The sequence below is a fragment of the Plecotus auritus genome (assembly GCF_963455305.1).
Source record: "Plecotus auritus genome assembly, chromosome: X".
Lineage (NCBI taxonomy): Eukaryota > Metazoa > Chordata > Mammalia > Chiroptera > Vespertilionidae > Plecotus > Plecotus auritus.
In genome coordinates, this window is record NC_137784.1 from 78812593 (window position 1) to 78823190 (window position 10598).

Sequence of the window (10598 nt, forward strand, 5' to 3'; positions counted from 1 at the left end):
ATCGAGCCTGCGACCCAGGCATGTGCCCTTGACAGGAATCAAACCCTTCGATCCTCAGGCCGACGCTCTAACCACTGAGCAAAACTGGCCAGGCTTTTCATGCTTTTCTATTGACTTTTAGAGAAAGGGAGAGGAAGAGGAACATCAATGTGAGAAGAAAACTTATCAGCTGCCTCCTGCCTGCACCCTCACCAGGGATTGAACCCACAACCTAGGTATGTGCCTTGACAGGTAGTTAAACCTGTGACCCTTCCGTGTACTGGATGACACTCCAACCAACTGAGTGACACTGGCCAAGGCCTATTGTGTGTTTTTTTTTTAATTGCTTATTATTTTTTTTGTTAATCCTCATCCAAGGATATTTTTCTCCATTGATTCTTAGAGAGTGGAAGGGAGGGGGGGGGGAAGAGAAAAACATCCATGTGATAGAGACACAACAATTGGTTGCCTCCCCCCATTCGCCCCCAACCAGGGCAGGAATCAAATCTGCAACCCTCCAGTGCACAGGCTAATGCTCCAACCGAGCCACATTGGCCAGGGCCTTTTTTTAATTGCTTGTTATGACCTACAAAGTTGATTTCAAGAGCCATAATGGGCGGCAATCCTCACTTTGAAGAACACTTTGGTGGGTCTTTAGGATTTCTTTCTGCTGTATTCTAAAAATATTAGTGTCTGCATTGGGAATGTAGAAAAAAATATAAAAAAACAGCCCCAGTCTTGCCAAGTCTTTCTTGATTTTCCTCAGCTTAGTTATAAGTCAAATATTCTGCATCTTCAGATGACAAAGTATAGAAAATGGCCCAGGCCAGATCATCTCTCCCAAGATCTACAGTAGGTGGTAGCCTTCGTACTTAGCATCTCTAACCTCCGGTACCCTCATTTGCCACTTTATTAATCAGTCTATTTTAAGGTCTTATAATTCCCTTTTAATGCATTTTGCCCATTGAATTCAAATAAGTATTCATCCTATGTTATCTACTTGTTTACACTTAATATGACAATATATGGCTTTATGTAGACACATACATACATACACCAATATGCACACATCTGTACATAGCTACATACATATACACAATAGTGCCCTCAGGCTTTGTTATACATTACAATTACCCAAGGAGCTCGTTAAAAAGCAGAGATTCTTGAGCTCCAGTCTGTGGGTCTGGAAGATAGGAGCCAGAGGTCTTACATTCTCAAAAAGCTCCCCCATCAGTGTATTTATGCAGATGATGGACTCATACTCTTTGAAAAACAGTAGGAAGTACAATTTTAAAGTGGTATCAGATGTTGAATTATGAGTAGGATCCCTCCTTACTGATTGGTAGGGGACAAGAAAAAATAGTAAAAGTCGATTGAGATTCTGAGTCCAGATAGTTAGGAGAGTAAAAGTAATATTAACGAAGAGTAAAAAAACCGGTAGAATAGGAAGATTGATTTTTAAGCTGCTTTATTAATTTTACATCCATGAAAAGAATATTTTTTCAAAAACTGGGTGAAATTGCCTTGCTGGACAGAGTTTTATACTGAGACAAAAACATTATTCAATTAGAAACTAGTAAGAGGAAACATCAAAAGGTTTACAGAAAAGTAAATCACAAAACTACTAGCTTTTGGAGCAGAGGCCGCATTATTAACCTCAGTGAAAACCTTAGGATTTAAGGTATAAGGCAAAAGTCATAATGATTATCAGGTTCAGGAGTTTGGAAGCGTATAACATGTCTCATTTGCTGTTCCCTAGTCTTTCTCCTGATTTCCATCCGCTGCATTGCGATCTTTTCTACATTATCTCCCACTTCATTGTGATCAACACGCTTGTTAGATATGGCCCGTCGAAAATTAGGGACAAGTCGTTTAACCCACCCCAGCCTAACATTTCCTCCAGGCTTCTGGGCTTCGCCTCCTCCCAAATTGCATGATTCCTCCTCATTCTGCACAGAGGCCTGGTCCCCTCCTTGGTTTTCCTGTTGGACATTTTCCAGGATGAGATTTTTTACTGCTAGTTCCTTTTTGGACGCCATTGCTCCTAGGAGACAAGAAATAGAAGGGGACTACTTCATTGGTGGGCTGATCAGCACCGAGGACAGAGGCCCTACTATGCACCTTTCAGGATTCAGAGGCCTGAATTTCAAAGGCTTTTTAAAATTGCATTTTTCCCGCCAGAAAGGCTCCCTACGCCCTCTAGGGGGCCTCCAGCCCCAGCTCTCCCCACTCCCTCTGACTCCCTTCCCATCCCTCGCCCCAAACCCACCATTTTCCCTGCGATCCAAGCCCAGGCCTCTGCAGGCAACAAAACTGAAGACGGGATGGGGGTGGGGTAAGGATTTGGGGTCTCAGGGCTTTCCACTGTTTCCCCGCCCCCGACCACTGTACCCCGCACCCACCTGGGCCTATCCTTGCAGTCGGCTCCTCCTCCCGATTCTCGCCTGGAGTGCGCTGCCGCGACACTTGGACCCGAAGACCTGCAGGGGGCCGGCGTGGGGGAGCGGGTGGCGCTGCAGCCGAGCGCTTGGCCAGCGGGTGCGTCCACCGGCCGCCGGCCGCCCCCACCACCCACGCCCCCGGCCCGCCCCGGCCTCTCGCACCAGCCGCCCCCACCCCCGCGCTGACCACCGTGTTCGACACCAAGAGGGATGGGGGCGGGGCGGGGGACCCAGAGGCAGGTGCTTCCCGGGGGTCGTCGCCTTGGGCAGTCTAGCGCTCCCTGGGGAAAGCTCAGCATTTTCCGCAGACACTCGAGGGCCGCGTCGGGGCGTGGAGCTTGCGGTCTCGGAGGCGCGTCGCCCGGAGCAGCCCGACCCCTTGGAGGGCTCCCCCAGCCAGGTCCGTTCTCCACCGCCACCCCCACCCAGGGCGCCGCTCAGGGTCCCTTACCTGCTCCGCCTCCGCCTCCGCCTCCGCCTCTTGGGGCTTCCCGGGCCCGCGCGCCCTCAGGGCCACCCGGAGCTGCAACCGAGAAGGGTGCGAGCCTCCGCGGGGTCTGGCGCTGGAGCGAGGCGCGCGAATCTAAGTAGGCCGGTCACGTGGGGCCTCCGTCACAGAGAGCGGCGCCGACCCCGTCCCGCCCCATCCTGCTCCGCGGGGTGGGAAAAGCCCTGGCCCCCCGCCCTGGGGTCCCTTTTACAGCTTCAGCTAGCTGGTCGCCATCCCTTCTTTGTGTATTCCTGGGTCCTTGCTGCTTATCTACTCAGGGGCCTGGTGGCCATTCCCACTGCTTCTCTGGGGACTTGCCTCTTTCCTCCTCTTCTCCCAGTGTACACACCTCCACCCCTCAAACCGCCCCCCACCCCGCCAGGACTCAGTTGTAAACTTTTAAGGGGATGTAGTAAAAACGAATCACATTTTAGTTTAATATTTTAAAAAACCCAAAATTTATGCAGGAATATCTATGATGAGCAGTATGCACTACCCACCTCTGATCCTCCTTGCTACCAATGCCCGCTGTTTACTTTAACAAAAATGCATGGGGAGACAGGAAATGAGTCAAGGACATGGATTTTTTTTCTAATTATTCTTAATACCTTTGTTCATTCCTTTTTGTTTAAAAATTTATTCTCTTTATATAGTTCACATTAACTTTTTTATGGGAAATTTCAAACATATTAAAAAATAGAATAGTATAGTCCTCCCTGGATATCCATGGGAAATTGGTTCCAGGACCCTAGGGCAGTGGTAGGCAAACTCATTAGTCAATAGAGCGGCAAACCGCGGCTCTCGAGCCTCATGTGGCTTGCAAGCCGCAGTTTGCCGACCACTTCCCTAGGGGATACCAAAACTCCAGGATGCTCAAGTCCCTTATATAAAACTAGAGGCCCGCCGAAACCGGTTTGGCTCAGTGGATAGAGCGTCGGCCTGTGGACTGAGGGGTCCCGGGTTCGATTCCGGTCAAGGGCATGTACCTTGGTTGCGGGCACATCCCCAGTAGGGGGTGTGCAGGAGGCAGCTGATCGATGTTTCTCTCTCATCGATGTTTCTAGCTCTCTATCCCTCTCCCTTCCTCTCTGTAAAAAAATCAATAAAATATATTTAAAAAAAAAAAACAAAAAACAACAACAAAAAACTAGAGGCCCAATGCACAAAATTCAAACAAGGGGCTCGGCCCTTGCAGTGCTGTGGCTGCCCTGGACCTCACAGCCCTGGCTTCGTCCAGGTCGTCCAGAAGGACATCCGGAAGGTCGTTCGGCTGTCCTGTCTAATTAGCATATTACATTCATTATTATAGATGACATAATCTTTGCATATAACCTATGCACACCTTCCCACATACTTTAAATCAGGGGTCCTCAAACTTTTTAAACAGGGGGCCAATTCACTGTCCCTCAGACCATTGGAGGGCCGGACTATAGTTTAAAAAAAAAAACTATGAACAAATTCCTATGCGCACTGCGGGCCCAGGATGAGTTGGCTGCTAAGCAGGACAGGCAGCGGCACCCGGTGGGCCAGATAAATGTCCTCGGCTGGCCGCATGTGGCCCGTGGGCCGTAGTTTGAGGACGTCTGCTTTAAATCATCCCTAGACTACTTATAATATGTAATGCAATGTAAATGCTATGTAAATAGTTTATGCTGTATTGTTTAGGAAATAACAAGAAAAAAGTCTGTACATGTTCAAATGTAACCATCATAGGCCTAACAACATAGTACTTGTCCGCATAAATGTAATTTTTAAATAAATCTTTATTGTTCAGATTATTACACTTGTTCCTCTTTTTTCCCCCCATAGCTCCCCTCCACCTGATTCCCCCCCCCACCCCATGCCCTTACCCTCCCACCACTGTCTTCATCCATAGGTGTAAGATTTTTGTCCAGTCTCTTCCCACACCCCTCACACCCCCTTGCCCCCGAGAATCGTCAGTCCGCTCCCTTTCTATGCCCCTGATTCTATTATATTCACCAGTTTATTCTGTTCATCAGATTTTTTATTCACTTGATTTTTAGAATCACTTGTTGATAGATATGTATTTGTTGTCACTTTGTTGTTCATAATTTTTATCTTTACCTTTTTCTTCTTCTTCCTCTTCTTAAAGAATAGCATTCAGCATTTCATATAATACTGGTTTGGTGGTGATGAACTCCTTTAGCTTTTTCTTATCTGTGAAGCTCTTTATCTGACCTTCAACTCTGAATGATAGCTTTGCTGGGTAGAGTAATCTTGGTTGTAGGTTCTTGCTTTTCATCACTTTGAATATTTCTTGTCACTCCCTCCTGGCCTGCATAGTTTCTGTTGAGAAATCAGCTGACAGTCATATGGGTACTCCCTTGTAGGTAACTAACTGTTTTTCTCTTGCTGCTTTCAAAATTCTCTCTTTATCTTTTGCCCTTGGCATTTTAATTATGATGTGTCTTGGTGTGGTCTTCTTTGGATTCCTCTTGTTTGGGGTTCTCTGTGCTTCCTGGACTTGTGAGTCTATTTCTTTCACCAGGTAGGGGAAGTTTTCTGTCATTATTTCTTCTAATAGGTTTTCAATATTTTGCTCTCTCTCTTCTTCTGGCACCCCCATAATTCAGATGTTGGTACACTTAAAGTTGTCCCAGAGGCTCCTTACACTACCTTCATATTTCTGGATTCTTTTTTCTTTTTGTTTTTCTGGTTGGGTGTTTTTTGTTTCCTCATATTTCAAATCTTTGGTTTGATTCTTGGGGTCCTTTGGTCTACTGTTGAATTTTTGTATATTCTTTATTTCAGACAGTGTATGCTTAATTTCTGTCTGGTCCTTTTCCATTTTTTTGGCATTTTCATTAAGATCCTTAAAGGTCTCACTAAGTTCCTCAGAGGTTTCTAGAAGATTCTTGAGTAACCTTATAAATGTGGTTTTGAACTCTATGTCGTCCAGCAGATTGCTTTCCTCCATTTCTTTCATTCATGACATGTTTCTTTGTCTCCGCATTTTGGCTGTTTCTTGTGTTGATGGAGTGGTTTTCTGTGGTAGGTGTCCTATAGGGCCCAGTGGTTCAGCCTCCCCAATCACCTGAGGTGGACACTCTTGGTGCACCCCTTTGTGGGCTGAGTGCACAGTCTTGTTGTAGTTAACCCTTGATTGCTGTTGGTACACTGGGAGGAATTGACCTCCACGCCAATTGGCTGTGAGGACCCGTTGTGTCTATAATGGAAGAACTGCTGTGCTGGAGACACGCTTATGGGGCAGGACTTGTTTCAGTGGGGCTTTGGTGATCACTGAGTCTGCCTCTTGAATGTGTCACTTATGGATGTGAGGAGTTGAAATCTGGTGTTGTCTCACACTGACCACTAGGTACACTGGCTCCTGGATCTCCAATGGGGTGCAGGTCAGCTACTGTCTGAGGCCATCCAGCAGGAGCTACAGCAAGATCTGCAGATTTCTCCTCCTTGTTTGGGGTTTGGAAGTTTTGGAGCTGTCTGACCGGAGCTGCAGTTTGTTAGGTTAAGCTGCGATAGGGCAGGCCATTCATATGCAAAAGCTGCTGCACACAGTTTGGGTGGGTTTGTAATTTGGGTGGGGCGGGGTCTCAGGGAATCACTATGGTGTGGCAAACAGCAATGGCTGCCAGTCAGCTGTCTTTGCATCTCTGCGTTTCCGAGTCCCCGCGTTTCCGCATCCCCGCATTTCTGCGTCCCCGCATTCCGCACCCCAGCGCAGTAAACAATGATTCCTGCACGCACTTCTGCGAGAAAGCCACCCTCACTTTCCGACCCGATGCCAGACAGTCCAGCTTCTCCCCGTAGGAGTCTGGGTCCCCAGAGTCTTGCCAGAAACTGGAGTTCAGAGCAGTCGGGAGCTTGTGTCTCTCTTCGGATTGAAAAAAACAGCGCACCCAGTCGCCAGCCGCCAGCCTGATTCACGCGCATCCGTACCTCTGCTTTTCCGCGCTTGTGCATGTCCTACCGGGTCTCAATGATCTTTTCTCTTTCCTTCTAGTTGTAGAACTACTCAGCCAGCTTTCCCGTGGTTCTGGGTGATAGACATTTTGTCTTTTAGTTGTAGTTTTTGTGTGGTTGTGAGAGGCAGCATGTACAGGTGTATACCTTATGCCACCATCTTGGTTTCAGGAGTGTCCATAAATGTAATTTTTTTTTACTATTCTTGATCTTCGGTGAGGATGTGGAACCCACAGATATGGAGGGTCCACTGTATAATGAAAGCAAATACATTCAGTACCCATTGTTCACAGTTAACAACTCATGGCCAATCCTATTTTATCTGCTAGAGGCCTGGTGCACGAAATTCATGCACGGGTAGGGTCCCTAGGCCTGGCCCGCAATCAGGGCTGATCGGGGCTTTCCGACTGCCAGCCGGGGCCTTCCTTGGTTCCACGCCACCCCCTGGTGGTCAGTGCATGTCATAGTGAGCAGTCGAACTCCCAGTCAGTTGAACTCTCAAGGGGACAATTTGCATATTAGCCTTTTATTATATAGGACTATAGGCCTGGTGCATGAAATTCGTGCACAGGTAGGGTCCCTAGGCCTGGCTGGCGATCAGGGCCAATCTGTGGGGCAACTGGAGAGGTGATCGGGGCCACTGCTCACACCTGTCTTAGCCTAGTGCCGCCTACTCGCCGGCCCCGGCCCCCGACGTCACTGGTTGCCATCTGTGGGGTGACAGGCAGGGTGATTGGGGCTTCTGCTCACACCCACCTTGGCCTGGCACCACCCTCTCACCTGCTCCACCATCCTGCTGCGATCCTGCTCTCATCAGGGCCCATCGGAGCCAGCAGTGCCTCCACTGCCACTCGCTGTCAGCGCTGTGTCACTGATGCCTGCCGTGTTCTGTGCTGCCCTCTGGTGGTCAGCGCACGTCTAACTCCTGGCTGGTAGAACTCCCACCCCTGGGGACAATTTGCATATTGGCCTTTCATTATATAGGATATCCTTACCTATTTCCCACCCTTAGAGATGATTTTTGAAGCAAATCTCATATATAATATCACTTTGTGCATAAGATTTCAAAGTGTATATCTACTGGGACTTTCTTTTTTATGTAAAACCACAGTACTATTCCATACCTAAAATTAATAATTCCTTAATATCATTTTCTGTCCCATCCTTGTTCAAATTTTCAATTCTGTCATAGTTTTGTGTGTGTGTTTTTTTAACAGTTTGTTTGGATCAGGATCCAAATAAGACCTAATACCTAATGCTTCTTTCAAGATACTCTCTTTGCTTTTGGCTTTGACAATTTGATTATAATGTTTCTTGGTGAGAGTATCCTGCTTAAGATTTGTTGAGCTTCTTTGATGTTTATATTCATGACTCCTTAAATTTTAAAGGTTTGTCCATAATTTGTTCAAATAATCTTTCCGCTCCTTCCTCTCTCTTTGCTTTCTCTTTCTGCTCCTCAGACTTCATAAATTCAATTGAATTATTTGAAAGTTGCCTGTTTGTTTCTTCTGCCTGATTACATCTGATACTGAACCTTCTGAATTTTTCATTTCAACTCCAGAGTAATTGGTACAGTTTTATAATTTCTTCCTGTTTATTGATATTTCCTATCTGATAAGACATAATTCTCCTGGTTTATCTTAGTTATTTGTCTATGATTTCCTTTAACTCTTTGAGCATATTAAAGACAGTTGATTTAAAGTCTTTGACTAGTATGTCCACTGCCTGGGCTTCCTCAAGGACAGTTTGTTAGTTTTTTAATACTCACCAGAGGATATGTTTTTTTTAAATTGATTTTTAGAGAGAGAGATGTAGGGAGCGGCTATAGGGTTAAGCCTAGGACTGACCTGCTGGCAAAGCCACAAACAAGTCCCAGCTTAGAGGGCACAGCCCTCTTAGCATAATTAAGCTTGACCTTATGACACTCCCTAGATCCTTCCTGGGTAGCTAATGGGCTGTGGGAGGTGCAGCAAGTGCTGCCAAAACCAGTGAAACTCACAAGAACATTGTAACTATGGTGACCACTACCTTGTTTACCTCTGACTATAAAATAAAGGCTTAGCTTGCATCTGGATCTCTCTCTGTGGCCTCAGCCAGGCACAGGAAGATCCACCTAGACCCAGCTTATTCTTTTTGTCTGTCTTTTCTACATCCTTTGCCACCCTCCCTCAGGCTTGCCGAACCCTTGGCTGTGCTGGCACGGCACAGAGAGAAACATTGATGTGTGAGAGAAACATCAATTGGTTGCCACCTGTATGCTCCTAACCAGGGACAGAACCCACAACCCAGATAATGTGCCCTGACCGGAAATTGAACCTGCAACCTTTTGGTGTACTGGATGATGCTCCAACCAACTGAGCATCCCAGCCAGGGCAAGGAAAATTTTTATTAATTTCTTTTCCCTGTGAATAGGCCATACTTTCTTTGCATGCCTCAAAATTTTTGTTATTGTTGAAACTGGATATTTTTAATATTATCATGTGGGAATCATATTCCCTCTCAGGATTTGTTGTTGCTGGCAATTGTGGGTTGTTTTGTTTGTTTGTTTAGTGACTTTTCTAAACTATTTTTGTAAAGTCTGAATTGTTTATCATCTGTGTCCACTGAACTCTGTGTTGTCCTAGTTTAGTGGGGTCAGCTGGTGTTTTGACAATTACTTTAAATACCTGGAGCCAGTGAAAGAAAAAAAAAGGAGAGGAAAGAAGAAAAGACTCTCCCAGTCTTTGCATATTGGTCTGTGTGGGAACTCATTCTATGCTTAGCCAGGCAATTTACAATTCTTCATTAGTTTTCACTTCCTACTTGTACAAAGTCTGAAAGTCAGCCAGGGATGAGAGCTTTGGGTCTCCTCAGGTCTTTAACTCACATGCATCCCATTCTGGGCATTAAATGTGGCCTTCTCAATCCCCCTGTACTAGTATCTTGGTGAACTTTAAAATGCCTGTATTTCCGCATGTATCTCTTTAACCAGCCTCTTCCTCCCAAGTTTCTCATTCTGTTATTTTTTGTCTTGCATGTTATCCTTTGCCTCAGGCTGCTGTAGCAAAAGCCACTCCGCTCCTGGGAAGATTCTGAGTCAGCAAAACAAAGAAAAACCTTTCTTGGTCTTTGAGGGAAATCTGCCAAAACGGTTGATGCCCACAGCCACAATTCTTTGAGAATAAGGTCCATAGTGCTCCTTCTGGTACTAGCAACCATCACTAGCGGATCTGGGGTGTTGAGGATGGTGAGGTGGCAATTTACAACATCATATCGCTCTCTTAATGCAACGCATTAGTTTCTTTCTTCAAGTCTTCCCCTCGTTATTGTAAGTTTTGGATTAGATTCCAGAGTTCTGCAAAAGTTGATTCTGAGAGTTTTTGGCATGGAACCTTTGAGTTACCTATTCTGCCATTTTGGGCGATGTCTTCTCTCTATACGTTTTTTTAAAAAAATTCTCTAAAATGAAATGGCAGCATACAGTTATTTTAAAAAATTATTCTCTTTAAAAGAGTAATACAATATTATGTTTGCTTTCTCTCAGAAAGTTAAATAGAACACTTGGTTAATTATAATGTTTGGTATATTGTCACAAATATTTGATATATTTGACTTGGTTTGAAAAAACATTTTTAAGTTGCTTTCTGAAATATAGCTGTGGAAATTTCATATTTCTAAATATGTTTAAAAGTTTTATGAGAGGTGAAAATTATAGATGAACATCAAAAGGTAATAAAAAGTCTTGTTACCATTGTGAGTAGTAACTA

General features: G+C 45.4%; 1 protein-coding gene across 1 annotated transcript; it reads right to left on the bottom strand.

Annotated features, from left to right (window-relative positions):
* Positions 1-1430: 1430 nt before the first annotated feature.
* Positions 1431-3014, bottom strand: BEX4 (brain expressed X-linked 4). Its single transcript, XM_080652433.1, has 3 exons — positions 2872-3014; positions 2382-2459; positions 1431-2023 (listed from the first exon to the last, which is right to left on the bottom strand). The coding sequence occupies exon 3, from the start codon at positions 2016-2018 to the stop codon at positions 1656-1658; it is 363 nt and encodes a 120-aa protein (XP_080508559.1). The 5' UTR covers positions 2019-2023; positions 2382-2459; positions 2872-3014; the 3' UTR covers positions 1431-1655.
* Positions 3015-10598: the final 7584 nt, after the last annotated feature.

Bases quoted from the DNA above. Each gene is read 5' to 3' on its own strand.
- BEX4 (XM_080652433.1), bottom strand. From the start codon at position 2,018: ATGGCGTCCAAAAAGGAACTAGCAGTAAAAAATCTCATCCTGGAAAAT.